The 26,498-nt window shown below is 41.4% G+C and overlaps 1 protein-coding gene across 1 annotated transcript in view; it reads right to left on the reverse strand.

The window, feature by feature from the left end:
• Positions 1-22,874, reverse strand: part of LOC125969351 (B-cell lymphoma/leukemia 11A) — a 35,040-nt gene extending 12,166 nt beyond the window's left edge. The window contains exons 1-2 of the mRNA XM_049721278.2: positions 22,308-22,874; positions 19,492-19,878 (exon numbers count right to left, since the gene is read on the reverse strand). Coding sequence (XP_049577235.1) covers positions 19,492-19,878; positions 22,308-22,362 — 442 coding nt within the window. The 5' untranslated portion in view covers positions 22,363-22,874. The remainder of the gene's footprint in view (positions 1-19,491; positions 19,879-22,307) is intronic.
• Between the last annotated feature and the right edge of the window lie 3,624 nt (positions 22,875-26,498).

A 26,498-nucleotide genomic window follows, 5' to 3' on the forward strand; every position in this document is an offset into this window, starting at 1 on the left:
ACAATGGTTCAGGCAAGGTGGTTAGGTTAAGAGCCAATGCAAAAATTATTTGACCACACACACAGTATATATAAACAGTATATATAAAACATTCATTATTTGAACTTCTATTCATTTATTCTGGCCCTTACACATTGAATTAAACTTAAATTGGTCATAATTAATTCATTCCGTGGCTATTTTTGCTGCTGTCTATAACATGTAAGGCAAAGCCAAAGTAAGGCAAAGTTAATGTGGCTGTTTTAAATACACATGTAATTCTTTTTTGTTTGATGTTTCGTGGAACTGTGCACTTTAACTGGTAGTGGCAAACAAGACTGCTTGAAGCAAACATTTGGCCCCTTTTTGGAAGTTAGCCGCTTCCCTCCAGCATTTCTTTTCACGTTTTTTCTCGAAAGTCATTGCAATAAATAAATAAATAAATCATTGGAGCAATGACTTGCTTTTTGAAAAACCCAATAGCTGGGGGCCGGGGCACGTGTCGACTGAGGTATCACAGTACTCCTCAGATTTCCTCGTGCTGATGTTGTTAGATATCTAAGTTTTATTGGCTGTCAAAATAAACCTTTCTATACACCAGTAATAATACGCAATAAAATTACAAAATTACTCAGATTGCTTCTAAATATCACCAATGCAAGGAAGAGAAAATTCAGCAATGTATAGTTAACAGTAACATCAACTACATATGTTTCTTCCTGAACATGGTCAAAGTGGACCAAGAAGTTCTTCAAGGCATACACGGGCTATCATTCCGATTCAAGTCAACAAGAGCTGTTTTAACATGTGGTTATTTTTCACCCTGTCGTACCACCGCAGGGTGACTGGCCAGGGCATGTGAGCTTGGGCCAACCATTGCAGCTCATTATGCAGGCCAGCCTTAAGGCATTGTGGTAGTACATGGAAGTTTAAAACAAGAGGACTAGTGTGTACCCGTGTCCCGTGGCCCAAAGCTGTGGCGACTGAGGCTTTAACAAACGTCCCATCTGGTGTGTATGACTGTGTACACGGAAGTTGAGTGGTTAAAGACAAGGCAACGTGGCCTTGTATTTAACCGTTACGATGGAACGGCAACTCAGGGTCAGCCATAGCTCCCAAATGGATTCCTGTTGCAAGAATGAATGTAAATGGACTGCCCAAGACTGGACGATGGGTGACACATTAACTGCATCAGAAATGACATTTAACAAACCCGTAACAGTAACGCAAAGAGACCTAAATGCCCTCGACCAACTTCCATCCACCACTCAACCAGTCCCCTCTTATTATTAATTAATTAAGGAGAAAGCATTGTTGTGCCACTTCCTAACCCAGTTACATTTCAAATCCTGATTAAAATTGCAAAATGGCCTCCTGTTCAGCTCCTTAAAGACATTCTGTTGAACACAGGAAGGGACATTGGCAGAATGAGGTGGTGGTCACGTATTGAAAGGTTCCTTTGCAGTTCACAGATTTGTTGTAAGAGAAATTCAGTAGGCTTGATATCATGCCTTAAACATTCTTTAAAGCGAATGTCCATTAACAGAATAATTTGCATTTTCATTACTCGGTGTAAGAGGCAATATTCTTCAGTTAGCCAGCGATTACCTAGAAGCAATGTTTACCATCAATAACTATCCATAAGATGGATGGACCATATGTTTGGCAGTGGCAGGGCACGCTCCACACAATTCTTCATCTTCGAAGCTCGCTGTGCCAGATTCCTTGCCTCTAATTGAAGACATGTGGCGTGATTAGCCACTATGGCAATCCACGGGAAGCATGTAAAATGGTGGACAACAGCGCCTATACTTCGTAATTACCTCACTGGCCGTCCTTAAAAACATTTTTAAAAGAAAGCTACAATTCTGTCTGTGTTTCCGAATGACAAGACTACCTGTGCCTATTTAGTTACACTCGACATGCATCCGCACCATTGACACGCTGTTAAAAATACAGCATGTGGACGTTTCCGCTTATCCTACCTAGAGATATGTCAGGAACACGCATAGAAGTCTAAGCAGCAGCATGCATGATATTAATTAGTTATCCAAGCTGTAAGTTCCTTTGTACCCAGCTGTAGAGCATAAATCAGGCTTTTAACAGGGCTATGGACTTTAAGATCTCAAACCAGGCTGGAGTACTACCTTTACATTCATGCCAAGAACCTGTCTTGGTCTTGGCCTCCTATAGATCGCTATGTTTATAAGGAGGTATAGCAATCTAGCCCAGGGGGGAAGAGGAGGGAGACGGGAGGAGAGAAGGGAGTGGCAAAGTGTGTGTATGAGTGTGTATTTGTGGCTCGGGGTGGGGGGACTTATACAAGGGGGGCAAATGCTATTTCTATTGGGTCATCAGGTTTAAGCTAACATATGTGGTGTTGGCGTGGGAGTATGTATGCTGCATGCATACATATGTGCCGCACCATCGAACCATAAGGGAGGGAAAATAAGTAAAAATACAAAATTATTAGAGGACCAGTTTGCAACAGGTAGAAACATTCCCTTGTGGATTGGTAACGATCGTGGAATCATCTGCACTACATATTTGTTCCCTATCTTAAGACATGTCGGAGACAATTCTTTCGACCTTGGAAACGGTGAATGGGATATGCGCAGAAGGCTTGTGTGCTTATGGTGACAGAAGGATTTATTCACAGCCAGCTGCAAGTGAGGACACACGCATGTGCAGATGGATTGGCTTGCGAGCTGGCTCTCTGGCTTGCTCGTCCAACTAGAATCCATCGTTTTTGTACAGAGAGGGTCAATGAACTCAACATTCCTCAACAAGCAGTGACACGTCACAGTCGCATATATACAGTAAATGCAGCCAATGTGTAAGTATGACGTATATGTATTTGCACTCAGCACTATTTCTAATGCCTACACACTAAGGGACTCGGATGAAGCAGACGGATTTTTTCAAGGCTGTCAAATAGATGCATGTTACACCTAACAAACCGTATTCTTAAATGAATAGGTGTGTGAAGAAATTTGGATGAATTGCTAATAAGGGGATGAGTATGAGGCTAGTGTCTCAACTCAAGCTACATTCTGCTTCAACAGCACCTGAGATTTATGGGCCAGATGTTTATGCCGTTGCTTCTCTGATGTGCTATAAAAGTTAATTTACAGTCGGAAATGTCTGGTTCTCAATGTAAAGGCTCGTGTGCTTGAAACTGCAACCAATTATAATATTGTTGCTGGCCAATGAAAGACATGAACAGAACCGTGTTGTTTTACGGTAGTAGAAATGCCTTAAATAAAATACAATCTGGTATGGTGGACTAGCTTTTTGGTGAATAATATGGCCCCCAAAGAAATTGTTTGAAGTTTGAACTTTTATCATATCACATGAATCGTCAGTGCAACTCGCTAGACCTGAGTTGAGTTGTCTAGGACCTGATGTCTGTTGCAGCTTTTCTTATCTTCAATAAAGAAGCTGACAAAAAGCACAGTCAAGCTGATTTCAGCCAGCACAAAAGGATTAACTGTCTGCGTGTGTGTGTGTGTGTGGTTTTCCACTTTGACTTATTTTAAGTTTTGCTCTGACAGTACAATGGTGAAAGAAAAAAAAAGAACTTAGACTGGAAGTTCCTGTGAAGTGGACTCACACTCTTGGAGGTGATCGCAAGTAACCATGTGGAGGACTGATCAGATTATATTTGACAAGAGTGATGAGTGAAAATAAAGAACGATAAAGAGCCACATTTGGACTAGTCGTCTGTTATTCGAAGTAAAAATGTAGAATGTTCCACATTAACAGTTACATGAGAATTAGAATCGTTTTCTTTGCAGTATACATTGTGGTTGATTTAAGGCTTAAACTTTGTGTGAGGTGAATCATTCAACCTGTGTTTATTATCCGTCCTCATTTGTTAGTAAAATGTAGAAAAAGTGTAAAGAGTTAAACATCGGTTTACACATGTATGCAAATTAATAAATACAATTTATTTCAAATGCTGCCTGCACAAACTCTGGCAAATTATTTAAATATCATCGATCAATGACAACCAGCGCAATGGTTGGCCAACGTCATTAAACGGACTGAAGGTGCTACTGTATTCTTTTTGTTGATTTTCAGATAAAAAGAACTCGTTTATAAAGTAGAACCAAATCAATATTGCTCATCTTTATATATCCCTCCCCTTTCCCCCCCCCCCCTCATCATTTTCCAATGACAGATTTGACAGCTATGAGCTTGCAACGTGAACTCAGGTTCTGGAGATGCATTCTGAAAGAAGTTGACAACCCTTGACTGGCACAAGGGTCACCGATATGTCCACTCCAGTGGACAGCTTAAGTTGCGTTCCGAGAAATGTACTGAGCAGGGCAAGGTCACAAGATTCTATATGATCCTTCTATACATATCTAGGCGACACTGTGAAGGCACACAGAAACATTTTAAAGCTGAGGCATCAGTTATCCTTTGGATCTTTGACACTACTGCAGCGATATATGTTGAAAAACATTCAAATACATGTTTGCCCTTCGAATATATGGCATTTATTACTGTTTTCATCACCTTTTCAGCATTGGAAAAAATTCTAATTTATAGATGAGTGAGTGTTGGAGGGTGTCAAGAATGGCGTAAAAAAAAAGCAAAACAAAAGAGTAGTGGACAGCTTTACATTGCAGCAACCTATTGTAGATTACATTAGTGGCAGCTGCTCCCTTTGTGTGCTTTTATGGCCTGGCCCCAAGAAAAAGCTGCTAAAATGTCCTTTAATCTGCTGCAGAAACTCAAGTGTCTGCCAGCCACTCAAACAAGGGTGCCTAAAAGCACAATGCTCTCAGATAACTAAGGCAAAAATAACGCTAATATCCCTCGGCGTGGCCATGCGGGCAGACATTTTGTGTAACCAGAGAGGCAGCTCGTGCATGGGAAACTGGCCCTTTCACCCTGTCCACGGGCAAGGCCTTAATAGACAACGTCTCACTTCTTGCCTCCTTTTCTCCCCCTTTATCTCCACCTCCTGTTCATCTTTCCAAGTCATTAGATTATGTTAATCACCAAAACAACCAAGAGTGACCCCCATTTTCATTTAGTATGCCATTGTAGAGCACACCAGACGATGACGCATCTGCTACTGTTGATTTATTAATGTGAAAACATTTTATGTCCGAAGCCTGATTGTAATATTTTTCCATACAATGCAGACAAGAAACTACAAACCACACACCAATTTAATTTGTCCTCTCTTCACCTCCCTCAAACTGAACTACATCAGTAAATTATACCCGGACAAGTTGGGTTTGTGACTAGATATCTTTCATCAATACTATTCATTGCGATTATTGAATGAATTCCAATATCACACTGAACAAAAAAATGCTTTGCGAAGAAGATGTTGCCACATCAAAGTGGTTTGACTTCACATTTTGGACCTTAAAAAAGGGTTGCATTATGTTTTGGCTCTGTTGCATCAAGACATTCCATCAATAAAAAAAATGCAGTTTTCCCTTAATCATATAATCACTTATTATACCTATTCCTAAACTGAATTATGGTTGAATGCAAATTGTAAGAACTATAATTAAAATGGCACTTAGTGGAGAGCAACCACATGCCAAGGCTGAAAAATCCTAACTTGGATGAGAACCAAATAGTACACCCATTAGAGTTCCCCCGCTTCACAGGTTAGTTATTAAGATTTAAGCATTTTGTCCCTGAGCTTCTTCCTTGGATGATGCTCGACCCCTCTAGAAAGATTGACTTTTTTTTTTAATCAAACTAACAAACAAAAGGACTCGAAAGCATTAGTAACAATTAAAAGGTTCCCCCCCAAAAAATATCCCTGGATTCACCTTCACAAGCAACTGCCCTCTCAATACCCTTCAAGTAAAGATACCTTCAAATAAATATGAATACAATTTTGCTGGCTTCGCTAGCCTGACACAGAGAGGGAGTTATGTCAGCAGTGGCAACAGACGGAAGGCAGCAGCACAGGCAGCGATTAGGGGAAGCTTCCTTCCTGGGCTTTAGCTTCACAAAGAGCCCACATACATTTTATTCAAATAAAATGTGTGTGTATATGTGCGTGGGGGTGATGGGGGGCAGGGTGGATGAAGAAGGAGATGGGGATATTTTGCCTTATGATGCCACTTCAGTAGCTCAACGAAAAAGGGAGATGAGCAAAAAATCCACAGGGCCCTTTTCCATCTATGAAACATTTTTCTTTTTAGTTTAAAATTGACTACCTGACCTAAAATCCTGCATTGCAATGTGACCAAAGGGAGAATTGCCTTTTGGTCATTTAAATAATAAATATTTCTTGTGGCAAATGGCACATGCTAAAGATTGTGGCGGTATTGTACCAAAAACATATGGTAACTAAATTGTGATGTCATTTGTTTGCTGCCATGGATTTACAATTTAAAGTACCAAAAGGTGCAATAACTGCAAGTGGATTCTATCTTTGGACACACTAAATTGACTAAATCAAGAACCCCTTTTCAATAAAGCACAGTGCAGGGCTTCAAATGAGTGCTAAATGAAGACACTGCAAAGCGTTGGTGGTGGTGGGGTGGGGGGGACATGCGAGGACAAATTAACCTTTTTAATTGGAGAACGGTCGCCTTCTTTGGACCATGCCGTTGAATCCAAAGTGCTGACAGATGATGAGAGGGAAATGGCAGGCTTATTACAGGCAATCTGGCCCTGCAACTTGGCAGACCAGAGCAGTGCCAGAGCCTGGGGAGAACAGGGCATGTCCAGCATGAAGAACACTTGCTGCCAGACTGCTCATTGGCAGAAAAGGGCTTGCCTCAATAAAGGTATTAACGAGTGAACTGTTATCATGGCACTTTGAACTATGGGGCAAAATGATGTCATAGAAGAGTCTGCTTTCTTTCTTGATAATAGTACTGGATAAAAGAAAATGAGGCCAGCTTTGATTTTATGAAAGACAGAGACAACCAGTGGTATATAAAAGAGGAAGGACAACCAAGGGGGGAAAAAAAAACACTCAAATATATTTTAATTGCTTGTAGGACTTTATATTTATGCTAACCCAAATCCTAAAGATCTATGCAGTATTTATCAATGCACAAGAAATTAGACATAGGAGAGGATAACTTCCTTGCTTGCTGTGTCTGAATGCACGAGCCGTGTTTATGTCTGTGGATACAAGGAAAACAAACATCAAGGTCAGAGAAGCTGGACTCGTTCCAATAGATAGCCCCTTCTTAACGAAGCTGTAAGCCTGTTTCAACATACAGCCGTAGGGGAATAATAAGATTTGGAAGGGACTTTAAGGCATGTTTTGTATTAAACCTTATTGGATCTTCCTTACCCTCTGAGATGGAGACTTTTGACCACTCACTTCCAAGAGAAAACACAATGATTAAATTGCTGTACAGCCACTGTCCAGAATATCAGCATATTTTCACAATAAATCATAGTCACACTTTATGTTTTTCCCGGTATGTGCAGCAGGAATAATCCTGATGCCCACTCTTTAATGCTGACCCCATTAGCCAGACGTCCATGGCTATCTTTAGGTCATCGGCACTAAGACAAAGAATTGCCCATGCGTACAATCTAGTTAACTAACTAACAAACCGTATTCCCATGTCCCCTCCTGCCCCTCCCTTCTTTTTCTCGTCTGTCAGTCAGTTCGTCCAGCTCTCTAGCTGCTTACCCTTTTTCCCTTTCTTTGTCCCTCTGTCCTGCATTATGTATTCTAATGCATCTGGAACAAGACACAGAAGACATAGCAAACCGCACTGGGTGGCTTTTACTCACGATATGCAAACCAATCTGTAAGTACAGACAAGTCTTGAACTCCTCAAGTGTGCACGCACGCACACACACACACACACACACACACACACACACACACACATACACTCTCTCTGCATCAGCATTTCACTTTTCCGCACAGTCTCACTTGCAAATTTCTCCCTCTCTCCGTCTTTGTAGCTGTCCCTGTCCATAAACACACCCACACATACACAGCAGACACATGGCCGAAGAGAGCAGACTACCATCTGGGAGTGGTGGCCGGCTTTGTCTGGGAGGGGCTGGGGGTCTCAAAGTGCCAACACAACCCCCCCATCAATGTGCGCACACACATAAACAATATACACGTTGGCCTCACAACCCCCCCCTTCACACACCCGCCCAACTGCTTTTAAGTGTGCGAGCACTTCTCATACAATCTGTACATATACATATGCAAATTTACTTATTTAATTTATTTATTTAAAAAAAAATGCTCTGCACACAGAAGCAAGAAATTTATTTGGACAGCACCATTTTTTGAGAACTACGGCAAGATCTGAAGCGCTGCAAGCAAAAGAGCAAAAAGACGGCAGATAAAAGGATGAATCTTTTTTATAAATAACAAATGAACGTGAGCGTGTGTGAATACATGCAAATGACATTGCATGCTTTTCCACAGGAACACATAAACACATGCACACAGCCATGCAAACATTCATTATCAATGTTTGCCCTACAGCATGCATGTGATGAATTCATAAAACTCCATCCATCCGTCAATGGTGGCATTTGACACCCACTAGCAGCCTTTAGAGTCTCGCATTGGTGCTTGCGGACTACGAACACGACAATGCTCCAATGAGCAGCTGATTCGATTTAGATACACACGGCAGGTAAACATCTTGACACACAATGAGATCATTGTGTGATAAGAGTTAACATTTCCGGGCCAACCACTTTCATATGAAATTTAAAATGCCGCGATCTTTGGATAGCACTTGAATGTGACTGCGTATGATTCAACAAATATAAAAATGACAAGAGACTACAATTCTGTCAGAAATGCTGAATGTTAAGGGGTGCTTTCCACTGATCTAATAGATCGACAATAAGGTTGCTCGATTGCAATTCTCACCTATATGCATCTTTAAGCCAGAAAAATTGCTTTTTTTTTCCCTTCCTTCTTTCCTTCATTAGACATAGTCTATTGTTTGAGCTTGGCGATAAAAAAAAAAAAAAAAAAAAATTCATAATATTCACAAACTGTGGGTTATTTGAATCCACTTGAGTGGTGAATAATACAAATATTTTAACGTGCAATATCTTATCACTCATCTTACTCTGTCCACAATAGTCTATTTATGGCTAAGGAGAGACTAGGGTTAGGGTTTTAAACACCAAAGCAATACGTTTACGATGCCTTGAATTAATTCAACAAACGTTCATGATGTGTCAGATCTTTGCAATTTGACATCTAAAGGTCAGGTTTGCATTATGTGTGAGCTGCAAGCATTTGAAGTGGAGTGGTAAATCGCTAACACTCAAAACTCAAGGGACATATGCGAGTTGTAATTATGAGTGGAGCTACGTACATCCATATTGTATGGTGGGAGACATAAATGAGGAATAGGGAAAGATAACGCTACAATTCATTATTCCCTCAATAAGGATTCTCTAACATAATTCATCATCCGCCAAACTAGCCCACACACAATGTTAACTCCCGTCGTGTTTGCTGCAATGTTTTCAGTACACAATAGCTGGGATGGTGTTGTTGCCCCATCAAGAGGAGCACACCAAACAACGAAACCCTTTTCCCTCCTATTCCAACCCTGATTTTGACAGTCTGTTCCGCTCTCACTTTTTTTTTCCCACGCTCCCTCACATTTTTGTATCACTTCTGCATTGTCCTGGGCCCTCAGGTTAGAGGTTCTTTCTTATTTCCTCCTCTAAATCTGAAAAAAAAAAAGAACAGGACAAGAAAAGCTGAGGAGGATAAAGAGAAGAGAAACCGAGCAGGGCCGGGCATCCACTAGACCTGTCCGTCTGCCTACTTTCGGTTGGCTGTCCAACCGGTCTGAACTGGTTCTGACATAGGTAAACCAGAGACATGTCCTTTTTCGCCTCTGGACAAAAAAGAACTCTGGTGGCATTCCAACCACAGTCAGCAGGTACCAGGGAAGTGTGCATCCATGTGTGTGTGAGCAAGTGATTGTGTGTATGCCCGTCTCCCAAGACCTTTGAGGCCTGGACCATTGCCAAGTTCATCTGTTAATGGACAGCTACGAGGAGACATACCCCACCCCCCCTTATCCTCCAACAGCCATGCCTGCTCAGGACCCCCCCCCCCCCTTAACCTCCCCAACCCCCGGCCTGGCCTGCCCAGATACAGACCCTAACTCAGCCTCCTCCCCTCCTTTTCGCTCCCTTCCTCTGAAAGCTATATCATTCCCTTTCTCCTCCTGCTCACTACTCCCCCCCCCCCCCCCCCCCAACACTCTGTACGTCTCCTATTCAAGATAAACACAGTGCTTCAAGTTCAGGGGACACCCTGGGACCCTTTAACAAAGCCATCTATCATGTTGTCTTCGTGAGATGCCCTAGAGCAGGCTCTGCTACCTTCTTCTCCGAAAGCACGTGAACATAAGCACATGCAGACTGGACATGCTGTACACGAGCCGTCCGGGCTTGCTACTTAAATTCCTTAGACTGAACTATAAAAATTTCTTGAACTCAACCTTGTGCATACAAGGGGAGGAAATGACCTATTTGAGACTGAGGCACATCACGGAGCAAAGAACAGTACATACACCTGGCCTTTTTCTTTCCGTGCCTCAGAGAAAGCATCTACTGACCTCTTTGTAATTCCCCTTGAAGTCCAACCGCGGGGCGATTAACCAAACTGTCAACGGTTTAATAGTCTGGGAATAAGAGACTGACTGAAGACCTCAGAGCTGCAGAGATTATGAATCGTACATGTGAGTAGGACAGGAGAACCAGAATCACTTATGACTGACTGGATTTGTAAATGCAGCTTTTTTGTCATTTAGATTGAATTCAAGTGGCGTTGAAGCTAATCTAATCACCGCCTACAAAATGTTGATAATTACCATAAAGGGTTCATAAAAAAATCCTTTCTCAACTGTTTGCTCAGCAGTTAGATGTAGGGGTGTCGCACCAAAATCCATCACCCCATATAAATTGCCTTGAAGGGCACCTCGTTGATGGGTGAGGGGTCAGAGCCCCCCCATACCACTTTTGTCGACCAATGACCGGCAGACAGATATTTTACCCATCTAAAATTAGTTTCGGGAGGAACTCATGTGGGTGCACAACATGCGTGGGTCTTCCCAGTTCCCGGCCAGAATAACGCCCCTGTCCAGATATATTATGGCAGGCTAATCCATTCATTTCTCCACCTCTTATCTTGGGATGTGGTGGGCTGCAGACCATCATTGGGCTAGTATAAGTGCCACTCTACAGATTTAACGAAACCTTGGCGTATACTGATGAGTGCCTGGCTATTCTATTTCATCACTAATGTATTTGATGGGGCTGGTGTACGGGCAGTTATATTCTACAACAAATTCATCCAAATATGTTTTGATGTACCGAGTTATTGAAAGGATCTTGATTGTTTTCCCAAATTATTTTTGGAAGCATAGTTCAAAATGTTGTGATAATGTCAGGCAGGGGACAAGGCGAAGGACTCGGATGCAGAGTCGTATCTATCTGGGATTTATTCCAGCAAGCACTCAGAGCAAAAGTACAAAACAAAGCGCCTCTTGCGAGGGAAAACACGGGGCAAAAAGTACAAACAAAAGGCGTCGCACTGTGGCGAGTCAAAAGGCTAAAAGTACAAATCAAAACGCCTCTTTCGAGGGAAAACGTGTAGCAAAAAGTACCAACAAAAGGAGTCGCACTGGAACGAGACAAAAAGGCGCTGGAGACCCAGGCACAACCAAAAGCGTCGCTCGGCGGCGAGACAAAAAGGAGAGTTCTTTCAGAGAGTTCGGACATCAAGGAATCGCTGGTGGTCGGGACGAGGCTAGACACACTGGCACAAGACAAGGGGAAGACACAGACTAAATACACACAAACGGGCGGGGACACAGGTGATGACAATTAGTATCGATTACGCGGGTGCACACAATCGGGATCAGGGAAGACAAGACAACCAACACCGAGGAAGGAAACACGAACTGAAACGGAAGGAATGACAAAATAAAACCGGAAGTAAAGTTACGACAATTGACGAGACAAAAAAACTGAAACAATAAACGCGACCGCATGACAGATAAATTGGAAAAATCAGATTTAAGGGCAACTAAGGGCCTATTTTGACATCTGACTGATTAAGAGGTTATGTTCTGATACTTTTGCAAATACATAAACTTGATCTGTGACACAAATGTTATCTTTGTTCCTACTCCTGTTAACATGTAGAGAATGGATGACTGCAGGGAGTGGGAGTGCATTTAAGTTGAGGAAGAAGGATTTTTTTCATATCTTAACAACTGTGACAAGCTCTGCCTAATCAACTCTTGACACTATAAAGTTCACTCTGGGCACTAAAGTGGAGCTTCTAGTCACGCCATGGACACACACTTTGCTTCATTCCTCCTTTTCTCCTGTCCTCAAGTCTCCCTGTGACACTCAGTCAAAGCAGCACCCCCCTTCTCCAAAAGCCCAGCAGCTGCTGTCCGCTCCATCCAGCTAGAGAAGGGAACCAGCCTGCCGGTTTTAGTGCGTTAAATTATCCATTAGATGTTATCAAGTTGTAGCAGGGGCCGTGCCATTCTGCTAGGAGGCATCAATCTTTCATAAGTCCCAGGCACGCCGAGCATTGGGATACACCGCCAGAAGTTCCCAACCACTCCCAGCACACCAGCAACCTCGCTTAACTCACCAGCCTGCACGCAAACCTGGACATGTACGCACAGTTGGACGGGCAGCCATGCACACAATCAACAATTACATATGCTGACATAAATGAAGTCAGGTACACGTTCTTGCACTCAAGCGCTGGAGAAACAACCAGGATGAACCTTATTTAGAGTACAATCGGGCCGACGATTTTTGTTTTGTGTCTCTCAAAAGTCACTATTGTTCCTTCCTCAAAACAAAACTTTGAATTCTGAGGGAATACTTTCAGCCTTTTAAAAAAAAAATATACGTATATATATATATTTTTTACTAAAATAAAAGCTTTCAGCCTTTAAATAAAATAAAATTTAAAAAAATAAATAAATAAATATATTTATATTTCACTACTGCTCACACTAAGCAGCAAACTAACAAACAAATGAGCGTGCCCCCTGTGCACTCCCCTTTTTGTTCTCTTCAACTCATCTCAGCCTCTTGTCATGGCCTGGCAGGCTGGCAAGGCAGACATGTTCAGAATGCGCTGCAGTAATGGACTAATCAAAAATGCAAAACAATTGGCAATTACCGCACGGGGCCCTAATGGTCATTAGAATTTACAACAAGGTAATGAACTGAGAGTCAGCTCAGACCATGCATATTCATAAAGCAATCAGGCCTTTGAAGATTAAAGAAGCGCTTCAAATTTAAATGAGGGCACCAGCATGTTATCAGTGAGATTCAGCCTGCTAAAGTAAAGGGTGCCTGGGATAGTAGGAGTGCGCTTATTATGTTTGCAACAACGGTCATTCTGGTGTGGGAAACTGGATTCTTCGCTTTACCACTATGGTGTTGTGTGCACGCATATTTGTCTCTTTTCTGTGCCAGTTTGTACCTTTTTTTGTATAAAGATGTACAAAAAGACATATAGCCAAAAGAACAGATCAACCTTCAAAATCATTGCAAGCCCAGTCTTGTGATCATCATTTAAAAGACGTCGGTTTCGAGGTTAAAGATAAAAAGTACGGCTAACTTTGAGCCATCACTGGCAATAAATGGGCTTTTGAGAACAACCTCCCCAGAGGAAAAGAGCATCTATTGGTATATAGTACTTGAAGCAGGAGCAGCAGATACGGTTTGTGCATGCTGAGACGCTCTCTCACAAACATTCGGAGGGAGAACTGTGAGTTTTCACAAGTGTAAAGTCAGACACAGGGGCCCTCTATGCCTCATATCTACAGCATGTACGATAAGAATGGCAAGACACAGCTGTATAGACAACCACCCGGTCAAATGGAGACACATCGTTACAGTACGTATTATCAAACTTACACACTCAAGCAGAGAGGCCAAACCCAGTACTGAGACTTGCAGTGAAGAAGATAGCGGAGGAGGAAAGACTAAAGACAGATAGTAACCAGGATCAGTGGGTTCACAATAACACAGCACTCTCAGCACATTGATTCTCTGAAGGCCTCGGCATTTGAATGCCAACCAGGAGGAAGACAAAGCAAAAAGTGCCGCAGACCAGCCTGAAACTACACTACAAGGACACAATAAGAACAGAAGCTGATGAAGTAACAGGCTGAAGAAAAACAGATTATGATACCAGAGAGAAAATGACAAACAACTCTATTCCATCTTTAGTCTGAATGATCGCAATTGCATCCAAAAGTGTCCGTCGTATTGAATCAAATTGTCAAAGTTTCTTTCCGCCCCAACCGATTGAACCACTTCCTTTTTTTTGCTCACATCTGCCGCTTCCGGAGGTACAGCTGTATGAAAGTCACTTTTTCATCTTCTGTTTCTGTTCCGTCTAAAAATAAAGTCATTAACCTGCAGGTGCTCGATGCTTGTCAGATGACCCCTGGCCCTGAGATATGACTGTCTGCCACGCTATTGACAGGACAGAGGCAGGACAGTCTTTTTTTTTTTAAAGACGTTTTTATCCTTCGTGACGCGGCTGTGGACAAACAAGGCACTTTCTGTTGTATACTTTTGTTTGACAGCTGCTTGACAAGATGGATGGATAGAAATTGTGCATGCGTGCGTCTTTCTGGCTTGCTCCCTCGCCAGATCTGCCACAGTGCTAATGAGCTGTAGAGTGTACATTTAAGAGGTGCGGACATGCTAATGCTTACCACTTTGCAGTGCTTTAAGTCGAGCAAGAAACATTTTGCAAAAAGGGAGGAAGGGGGGGTTGAAATAAAGATCATATGTTTCTGACAGATCTCATCTGTGGGACCTCTGCCAAAACACATTTATGACAGACAAACAAACTGGTGGTTTACATGTGCGTGCACATCTTTCGAGTAAATATAAGCATTGTTGTCTTCATAAAGCAGCTGTGTGTCAGTGCACATTTGTGGGTGAGTGAATGCATTTGTGAGTTGCTGCTTTTTATGTGTACTGTATGTGTGTGGGTGCATACTTCAACTAGCCTCCACCTGAATGGCCTGGGGCTGTGGTACTAAGGTTGTTAGAAGACAAACAGAGACGCAGGAAGTCCAATTCAGGAGCCCTGAGGACAGCACACACACAGACATACACACAATTTGTGGCATACCTACCCATAAGTACACATACTCTCCCATTGTTTGATACACACATGCACAGACACACACACCTGCCATTTCGCCATAGGTTCTGCTTCTTAAGCCCACTAAACATCAGTTTAACATACGGTATACACCGTGCCTCCCTCCCCTCCCAACACACAAGCATTTAGGCCCGTCGCGTCCCTCAGGAACAGTTCTCTGGGCCAAGTCTGGGCTGGCACAGTACACAGAGGGTTGTCCTCTGGCAAGGCTTGCCAAGTCAAAGACCCTTTCATGTTCAGCCTGCAGACCCATGGTAGTAAAGCTTTTTTAACAAACATCCCTCTCACACATGCGCAAGAAGCTATAAACTGTTTAAGTGGTCAAAACCGCACCTGTACACAAACTTGCACACATATGCACACATTTTCGTTAGACATCAGATTCTCACCCTAGACGTTAATATACACGTCACTTTCCAGCGTTGCAACACCAACATCTGTGGGCACAGTGAGCTTGGCTTTGCTGAGGAAAATTAATCTGCAATTACTTCAATAGTTGCATAGTGGGAGGCCAATGCATTTTTCTAATTATAGAAGAAGCCTGAAAAGTCACATACACACTTTCTTAATTGCTAAAGGGTTCTTCCAAAAATTGCAGGAAGAAATTGATTTGCTGCAGCAGCTGTGCACAAGTCTGGAAATGAAAATTTTTTGAGGGAATTGAATAATCACATTGAGTACAACAAAATGTTTTCATTTAAAGTGGCAATGTAAGATGGCTGCCCTCTGGTTTCAAGGGTCCTATTGTTAATCTGTTCATCTATACTCTATGTCCGTGCATCTTCCACACAAGCGGCAGACTGATTTGCATTTTGCTTGCTGACAGCCAATCAGCGTGCTGAGCATTTTTTATAATGTAGTCGATGCTCATACAAATTATAAAACGCACAATGACTCTTAGTTCTGTACCATTATCAAGCTTTATATTTAGGTTTGTTCCAGTTTCACTTCTCAGTTCTATAAAATATTGTATTAAGTCAAACAAAGCGATCAGAAGAGATTGACTAGACTAGAGGTGTCGTATACATAAGATACGAGTATCTCGTAGTATTATTTATTTACTGCCCAAATGCATTGCATTGCAACCCCAGCCACTATATCTGAACTGAAAAAAGTTACATCTACATAGAAATGTAATCTGTACGCTTTTACTGCCCCTTTAAGTTTACACCTACAGTACCTGTGATTTTATTTTACAATATAAAACCAGTTCATTTAAGATTTGAATCCCAAATAAAGTAGACCAAATCAACCAAAAGTAGGGGGTTTTTTTTCAGTCAATATAAAATGATCACAAAAGTCTAAAGTAAGAATACAGTCAATAATTTGTTAACTGAAAATAAATTTCAGGGATACAGCGCTTGCTAGAAATGAAAATAGGAAATAATTTAACCTGATTGTTTGAACTCAAACTGTGTGCAAAATTGCAGATAAGAGTCTCGTCATTTTCTTCTTTTTATTTTAAGAATGGAGCACTCTGCATATAAACACTCCAACTCCCTCCACTGCACCCCGCGTAATCAGTTTTCCTCTCATACTTGCCAAGAATTTTGGCTTTTTCGATGCCCCTGCTGTTTACCTTTATAAAAAAATTGTTGGAGCCCACAGCTAAAAATAGATTTTTTTTTTTATCAGAGCATGGTACAACTGTAGGATCTAATTACCATCAGTTTATGCGGACAATGGAGTGAGTGTGCTGAAAATATTAGCTGGTGTACGGTAATTACAATAGCATGCATCTGGGCCTATTCAGTATCAATTAAAGTGATCACCGAAACAAAGCGCCATATGTGAACTTGCAAAGCGACCCGGCAACACAACCCTGACCATACGCGTGCATGCATACACACACACCCACACACCTACACACAAACACTAGCCACAGGAAAAAGATGTCACGATTAAGGAGTCTTTTCATCCCCCAGCTCCTGTACATGCACGCGCGCACACACACACACGCACACACACACACACACACATTACTCACCCCCAGTTCTCCCTCTCTGAGAGATACCCAGTGAATATATGTGTATGGTGGTGAAGGACATGGGGGCTGGTGGTTTGGAGAAGATAAGTGGCAAGATGCCAATTTTGTGCCAGCTAAATACCTTTGTCTCCACAACACAGACACACTGTACAGGCAAGATGCTGCAAGAAGACGCACAAGCTTCCTAGCAATATCACAGTAAGGTTTTGTTACATATAAGAAAAAGAGTGTAAGGGGAGGTGGCTGCCATAATTACCTCAGTATTGATTCAGAGTCAAGGTTTCCATTTAGCAAGAGTATTGAAAGGAGACGGAAGTGGGAGGTGATGTTCGATTTTGCTACAGTGGCCTTATTAAGACACTAGTAAGGATAAGGTACCTCCTTTCTCACAGTTGGTGTTACTACACAGGGAATGGCATGCGTGAATGTGTGATTGTGTAGTGGTGCTTCTCAAATCAAAACAATGGGGGACACAGAAATCTGATTTGCATTCGGGTTAAGATGAATGTAAACAAATATAAATCTTCGCAAATATGCCCCTTTAATATAAATTGCATCATGTGAGAGATCTAATTTTGTATTTTTGTGTGAGAAACGGTCATCTGCTCTTTTTCTGGGCCATCCATAATCTGGAGACAAGCTATGTTGTCGCTATGCATATCTTAAATTGTTTATCATGCAAATGATGGCGAGCAGGCTGCTCTGCCCTCTTCTAACGGCCCAGGGCTCCAGACTGCAGACCGTGGCCCCAGCTGCAGCCATGGGACTTCCCAGACAGTCTCAGCTGTCTCATTGACGTACAGCTCCAGCTCCAGTTCTGACTGTTTTAGACACCATCATGACCCCCACAACCTCCAGGTTCAATCATCATCCTCACGTGATTTCAGTTTCTACGCCAGTAAATTATCTGTGTCAAATTACATTTCCAAAGATGCCGTTTGCTGCGAGATCCTCATTGGGAATATTCATACAGTATAACACTATCCAGTTGGATTTTAACATTGTGTAAGGAGAGAATGCATGGAAATGCCTCATCTTTGTGAGTCCGCCTCGAGCTGAGTAGGGTGAGCGAACATGGCAGCGACCATATGTGGTAAGGGATGGTGCACTGGCACTGCCAGTCTGCATCCATCAATCACAGATAGAGCGCAGCAGAGGTGGAAGGAGTGTTTTTACTGCATCTGAACGGTACGGAGCCTTTCTGACACCGTAGCTGCGTTTACTTTTTACACTAAATGTTTCTCACTTTAAAATGACTTTTTTTTACCAGCAGAACTAATCAACCTAGACAGTGTGTGTCTTTGCACAGCATTCAGATGTTATAAATAACTCTCTGCCCCGAATACAAGCTCCTGACCCTACGACATCATGTGAATTGTTTTGCATGAGGATCTAAATAAGCAAAGAAAAGCATATTCGAGCAGCTGACAAGGCCAAGAGGCAAGTGAGCTTTGTGTGTGTGTGTGCGTGTGTGTGCATGTGCGTGTGTGTGTGCGCGCACTCACAGAGAGGGCAGATGTTTTGCAAACTCTACACTAATGAACAGTGGTCACTCTGTATAGGAAGAGGGCTAACTAGCTAACAACCGCTAAGAGACTTGCCATCTGCAGAGCAGCAGTTCTAACTAATAAAGGACAGTAGCTCACATTGTTGAATGCTGCTCTCCACATTTAGCTTGAATTGGCTCCAAAATTTAACTAGCCTTTTCGAGTCAATCTGGCCAAACTGGCACAAGGTATTAGGGAAATTAATAAACATCAGAGTAAGCTTTGCTGGTCAAAATCAAACCCCACAATGTAAAACCAGTCATAAGAGAGTCACGCTTGTTATCACAACAGGCCCATGAAGTCCCAGTGGACTGCCAATAAACCAACCAGCAGTATTAACAAATCCTTAATTACTCAAATCACAAGACATGCAGATAATTAGAAGCTGTGCCTCTCTTAAAATGCATGATTTTCTTAGAAAAAAAAAATGCGTCCATAAAACTATCGGTCTGTAAGGAGTGAGCCTTTCTTGGCACATGTTTGAAGAAGCACGAGACGTGACAGTGGAACAATGCTGGGAGGGGGAGAGTTGCATCTCTCACCACCACATGAGGGCAACGGATCTGTACACATCTGTAATCCATTTTTTCTTTGCATAATCTGTGTCTTTGTGTGACTGCCTGTGCGTCGTTTTTCACTGAAAATGTTTCCGTTCCTGGCGATAATTGTCAGGATGGTTGCTCTTTATGTGAGTTCAGGGCTCGAAGTGAAGGACATTCAAAGGCCTTAAACGCGGCAGCGGATATTTCAAAATACCACCCAAACTATACTCTTGCTTGGCAGCCATTTACCTGTAATATTCTCCTGCTTGGGGATTATTCCTTGCAAGGGTGTCGATAAACAATCCTCGTCCCGCGGCGACACCTGAATGGCAACCTCCACCGGGTGGCATACCCTACGTGGGTGGTGGTTCCTTGAGTGCGAGGATGACGTGGAGAGGGGCGAGGAGAGAGGCGAAGACGGCGGCCTGTCGAGGGGTTTGTCCGTACAGAGACTCCCGTGGCACTGCCTTCGTTTATGTTCAATGAACAGCAGGATGTCAGCCAAGGGGAAGCGGGACTGGCACTGGCCGCACGTCAGCAGGTCCTGGTCCCCTTTTAGGGGTTCGCCCTGAGCAATACTCAGCCTCGGGGACTCCTGACAGTCCTCTTCTGGTATAACGCCTGATAGTGGTTCAGCTGCGGGGGAGCATACAAGAAAACAGAATGTGAGTTACACTTCAAGAAGACGTAAAAACTACTCGTAACTCGTGTGACGTACGCAGACAGCTATACTGATCAGCGCCAGAAAGAAAGAAACAACAAAAAACAAAGATTGAAAGACACAAAGAAAGAAAAGAAATCAAGGGAAGCAGAATCAACAAAAAATAAAGATTGAAAGACACAAAGAAAGAAAAGAAATCAAGGGAAGCAGTTTAAAAAAAAAAATTGATATGGACCACCACACTCAGCTTGCAGGCAAGCGGACAGACAGCGACATAGTTGCTTGACCCTCTTTATTGTGGTGCCAATCTCACTTTTTAATGAACCTAACACCTCAGAGAATCAAAAAATAGATTCTAATTTGAGTTCAAGATGATTGGACCCCATTTCGTTAAAAGTGCTGGGATCTCGTGAACCACGGTTAGACATGGAGGGGTTGGATGTGGAGTAGGTCCCTGAAGTACCAACAGAGAGAGAGAATTCATCTAGCCACATGGTAAATGACATTGGACGTTCCAACTGGGATGTCGAGATAAGATGTGATGAATTCTTGCCGCCGGTTCAACCTTTAATTCCATGTCAGGTCAGACAAGAAGGTGATGGGGGACTATGCAAGATAGGCCCGGCTATACCTGTATGTTCGACTACATTAAAGATGAGGGAATTTGCCGCTCTTTTGCTGAAGCTTATCTTGACCAGCTTATGCCATGGACATCGCTGGAGTATGTGAGGCTGAGTTAGGGGGAATGATTTCCCTTCAAACTCAAAATAATCTCTTTTTTGATTCCAAGCACGAGTGAAATGAATAACTTTGAAAACTGGAATTTTATCTTTTTCAAACAACTGACTGCAACTGATTTCAAAGTGGTTTGGGTTTATGTAGTGAGGGGGCAGCGCACAGGGAACTGTTTGAGTATGAGAAAAATTGTTTACGGAAAAAGATAAATAATAATAAACACTAGGCTGTCACTAAATCTTGGCACAGGAAACACTAAGTCGATGCGAATTATTTGAGAAATATAAAAATACATACAACGGCATCAAATACTGTATGTGAATATTTATATAAAAATTTGAAAAATATATATATAAATTACAAACACACCTGTAAATTGTGGACATAAACAATTGAACGGAATAGAAAGGTACCATACTGGTGATAAAACCAGGAACTATGCAATTAGGAACTACAACGTGCTCACACATTGGGTCAAGTCAATGTCTTAAATGATTGACAACGATTGAATTAAAATTATGATTCAAACTGCAGTGATGACATATGTTTCAAATGTGTTTAATGAGATGATTGAGTTGAGATGTTATTCAATACATTTACGCTGGTGTTAAAGAAACCAGGTCTTTAAGCACATGCTCTCCGCTCTTGCTTTCCTCTGCAATTCTGTATTTGCATGAAGCATTACTTTTCTACGCATAAAAGAAGAATGTGATTTTAACAAAATGATCAGATGCAGTCGCTCGGTAGGAATAAAGTAGATCAAGTTCAAGTTCATAGGTGTCCTAAAGGAGCACAATCATTGTACGCCCCCTACTGGCGAATCGTTTTGTATCACACTCACAAAATGAAGGCACGCGTTCTACAAGAGCGTCATTGGTTTCAGCCAACACGGAAGAAGCATGGACACGTTTATATAGATCAGATTTAGGAAACAAAAGCAATATAAAAGAATTTATGAACCAAATGTATCATGCATACTCTATACTGTATTGGAAATTCATTTAGTGCCCGAGCCATACAATTGAAGTCGCAAAAAAAGCATCTTCAACGCCACATTTCTGGATGCATCCTGTTAAAGTTGCAGTGCAACGTCAATGTCTTTCAAGTCAATGTCTTTGAAAACACATGATCGTAAAGAGTTGAATGTGTTTCTTCTCTTTGAATGAAAGTGTGCCCTTTTAAAACGCTTTGAAATTGGATTTATGGGATAGCGCCTCACTTTTAACTATATGAGCCTTCCGCGGTAACCGCGCACACGAGGTCTTTGCGCTGCGGACAAGTGTGTATGTAAACACCACTTCCTGACCAAACAGCCTCTAACCTCGGCAAATAAAACTCTTGACAGCACGAAAAAAAAATGTATGCTGGTTATATATTTGTATTCACTGCTGGTAACTCATCCACTTGATGCAGTCGGCGGTGACAAAGCCTATGCATGCTCTTTGATGGCAAAAAGAAATTTACAAGGCACAACACACAACGCGTTAACCGCGTTAAGTTGAACCTCTGCGCCGCGTTTGCAATAAAGCCTACTGTTTTGAAAAAGCGCTCCATGTCGCGAGTTCCCACACACAAGGACCATCTTGCAATTGAAATTCATCAAGGAAGTCCCCATCTACTCAAATAAGTGGTTCCATGGACAGAAACACAACCGTGCACATGTACTTACGCGAAAAGTCCCGTTTGCTCAAGTGCTGGGGTTTGCCTTGTTTGCGGCGAGACATGTTGGCTGGAGTGGCGGCTTCTCAGCGGAGCTCACATTGGGAAATCCAGGTAGACTCCAAGTGAAAATCTCCTCATGGATGCATCTGACGTCCTTAATAATCACGCGCCGCGCGAATGAAGCGCTCAAAACACACGCAAAAGTGAAGTGCGCGGATCACACGCGCACGAGCGAGGGGGAGTAACGCGCCGCGGGCTGCGTAAAGGAGATCCTCATGACTTTTAGCGCAACGGGAGAGTGGCGACGATGATGATGATGATGGTGGTGATGATGATGATGGTGATGATGATGATGGAGGTCGCATGTAGTGAGAGAAGACCCCGCTCCTCCTCCTCCCCCTCATGCCCTCCCCAAACCCTGAGCTGCAAGTTCAAGTGCGGACGTGACGTTCCAGCGAACTTGAACGTCAGAAGATAAACCAAAGTGAGACCTCGGAAACGTGGGCAGGGCCAAGGCGGTGAGTGGGAGGGGGCAGCCACTATAAACACCAATGGACACTCATTATGGACTACCTATAGAAACGGAGAGGGAACCCTGAGATGACACGCCAGAAGACTGAGGAAGAAGGGGGCTGGACCGAGAGAGAGAGAGAGAGAGAGAGAGAGAGAGAGAGAGAGAGAGAGAGAGAGAGAGAGAGAGAGAGAGAGAGAGAGAGAGAGAGAGAGTATAAACTATGTATTTCTACTTAAGTACAATTAGTACAATAGAAAACTACTGGATATGTGATAATATGGTATATTGAATGCAATGGAATGATACACAATGCCCTGGAATGAACTGAACTAGAAATGCTTTGAATGGGTTAATGGGTAATACAAATATGGAAACTGGAGGTGATAATCACAGACATTTTGAATTTTTGGCCTTTGAAAATGTAATTTTTGCGAATGAAAGTGAACATACACTTTTAGTCAACAAGTACAATTTGGTACAATTTGTAGTGCTGGAATGCACCCAATATTTTTTTTTACATATGGGCACCTCATTTGGTACAAGAACTAAGGTGTACCTAATATTTTGGCTAATATGGCCACAGCATTGTGGACACCCATACACATGGATCAGAGTTGTACCTAATGTTTTGGCCAATATGGCTGTCCCATTGCCCAGAATCGTCTCCTCAATGGGTAGAATTACACACAAGAACATTCTGGTTTGTCTGAATTTTTGGAATGTTGAAAATCCTTCCCAAGGTGAATGAGCTGAATGTTTCGAATACCAAATGGACATTGGAAATGAATGGTTAAATTTTTAGTTACAAAATATTAAATCGGAAGGAATGCATGATGTTTTTGGAATGGGAAAAATGCAAGCCCAGTAGGCATGAATTTTGGGAAGATGATAAATTTGTATGGTGAGAATAAATGGTGTAAAAAAAATGTGGAAGGAGCAGAACACCAGAAAAGTGTGAGGAATGAAACAGCGGATATAATAATAAAGTTAAAGGTGTAGAACAGCATGTGTGGCCTTGCACTTCACACAATGATGCATATACTGCTATTAAGCCAACTCTCAGGGTAAATCAAATGATTTATTTGAGGACAGTCACATGCCAAATACAAGACTGACTGTTGAATACAATATGTTTCATTCATAGTCACGAGGTACCTTCCTCTTTATGTAAAAGCTTTGTATGTACACTTTTTTTTTCATTATTACGCACATTCATTGAAATGTGAGTGGCTTTTGGAGCATACTGAGATAAATTGTTATTGTTGAATAAAATAATTGTTCTTTATGGTCATGGCATATGTTACAAATAGCTACAGCTATTTATTTATTTATTTATTTATTTATTTATTTATTTATTTATTTATTTATTTATTTTTTTATTTTTTTACTTTATTTATTTTTTACATATATGTAAATACGTTAGAATCATACAAGATCAAAGCATGGCATTTTACTTTGGATACACATAGCTTATCAAGTTACCAAGTATCTCTCCTATTTTGGGCAGTAATTAATACTACAAAGACTTATTGGTTCGTGGTTACCAGGGAGGTGAGGTAATTAACATACAGCATGTTTGAGTTCATATGATGAAAGACATTTAAGGGGTGAAAAACAGCAACTTTCTGCTTGCTGTGTAAACAGTCAGTTCTGAGCAGAGGTTAAAGAGAAGATTTACCTTCGTCCCCCTCATCTGGTCATTTACCTCATTTCCACAAAGTGGATATTTAGATTCGTGGTGATCGTAATAATTCAAGGATGCAGATGGTTATGTGACATGCCATCGTCTATTTGTTGCCGTCTCCATAAAAAGATCATCAAGGAAAGACAGTTTCATTTTTCCAAACATTTGGGATCTCCGTAGGGATGTGTTAATATGCAAACAGACAGAGGACAGACAAAGTCAGAAGTAGAGAAATGTTTTGAGCCCACAGTTCCATGAACATCATCCAGGCCCAGCACTACCAATTCTGAAGCCCATGAGCAGATCAGATTGACATTGGAGCGCATAGACACTGAAATCTGATCGCATTAAAAAAAAAAAAAAAAATGTTTTGCAACTTCAAGTTAACAGCCCCATTTATTAGTCTGTCAAATACAGTATATGAAAATGTACAGAATGAAATTAAAATAAATATCGGCCACTTTTCTCATCAAGATTGTTTACGTTAAACACCACTCCTCAACGTTTACTTCTGTTTAAAGTTTTTCTCTCATTCTGATATATTTTTTGTACATTACATCAGTGAGTTCGGATTGTTTTCTTTGTTTTTATACAGACCAGCTTCTTAAAATAGGTTATCAATTGATTTAGGGATTTCAAATGACAGCCAGAACAAACATAGGATCTGAATAATATTCAAATTTTGAGTGAGCTGGTTTTTGTGGGCAAAAATGCACAAAATGAGTTCTTGTACAGTTTGCTGTTGAGCAGTTTTATGCTGTCGTTGAATGGTATTTTTTATGCACGAGAGCGTTTATGTAGTTATCTTTTTATTGTTCAAACCCTGTGTGGCTGAAGGCTGGATCTTTTATACATGAAGTGAGCATGTAATTTATTAAAATACTCTCATCTAGCCTACATTGGAGTCTGAAGAAGAAAAAAACCCAGACATTTGCATGTATTTTCTCCATTTTTTGGTCACACGTCTGGTTATAAATGTGAGGTCCTCTATGGCCCTCCATTAGCACTGATGAAAAACTGTGGCCGCCTCCATCATTTAAATTGCCATGGATTAGACTGTTATGTGATGTACGCCTCTTTACCAAATGGATCTGATGTAGATTATCCTCAATGAAGAACTATTGTAGGATGATATATGATATATATATATATGTATATTGTATCCAAAACTATGCAATGCCAATTAACTCAAGTGGTGTTTTTTTTTTCTTGTTACAAAGCAAGTGCACACTCACCTACAATAATTATTTTATTAAAACTGTCACAAATAATGTTGATGCATATTGATGAATGTTTGCTGTGGTATTCAGTTGAATTAATTATAGGTAACTTTAACGCTGTGTGGAGCTAAATAAATCAAAATGTAATAAAAAATAATGCACTTCATTTGGTGCAATGCTCACATCTGTCTTATAGTATTTTTCCTATGGATACTTGCAAACAATTTCCATCCAATTAGAATTAGAATTAGTATTGTATTATTTTGTGAGCGCTACAATTGATTCCGGAATCGAGTGTAAGCAGCAGCCACTCAACAAGCTTAATACTTTGGCGTCATCTAGTGTACAAAATTGGGAAGTTAAAATTCTTACGATAACGTACCGTATATTTCTCAAGACATTCCATTAAAACTGCTGGGTTAAATGACCCAGCAAGTTGGGTCAATTTGACCCAAACTCACGTTGTTTTTAACAACCAAATTTGGAATTATTATGTACCACAAAATGGATTGTTTTGAGTAAAAGGGGGTCCCATTTTTAACCCAAACTGGGTTGTTTTCAACCCAGCATATTATTATTTGGTCATTTATAGCGTGACAATTTGTGTAGTTTGCTAACCACTAATTCCAAACTACCTAATTAAAACACCATATCAAATGCATATCTTGTTTTAATTAAGCACCACATCAAATAAATAAATAAATAAATAAATAAGTGCACTTTTTCTGCAATGTCAAGTAACCATGTATCGTGTTCTCCAAGATGAGCACACAGCGCCAC

Source organism: Syngnathus scovelli, chromosome 5 (genome assembly GCF_024217435.2).
Source record: "Syngnathus scovelli strain Florida chromosome 5, RoL_Ssco_1.2, whole genome shotgun sequence".
In the NCBI taxonomy this organism is placed as follows: domain Eukaryota; kingdom Metazoa; phylum Chordata; class Actinopteri; order Syngnathiformes; family Syngnathidae; genus Syngnathus; species Syngnathus scovelli.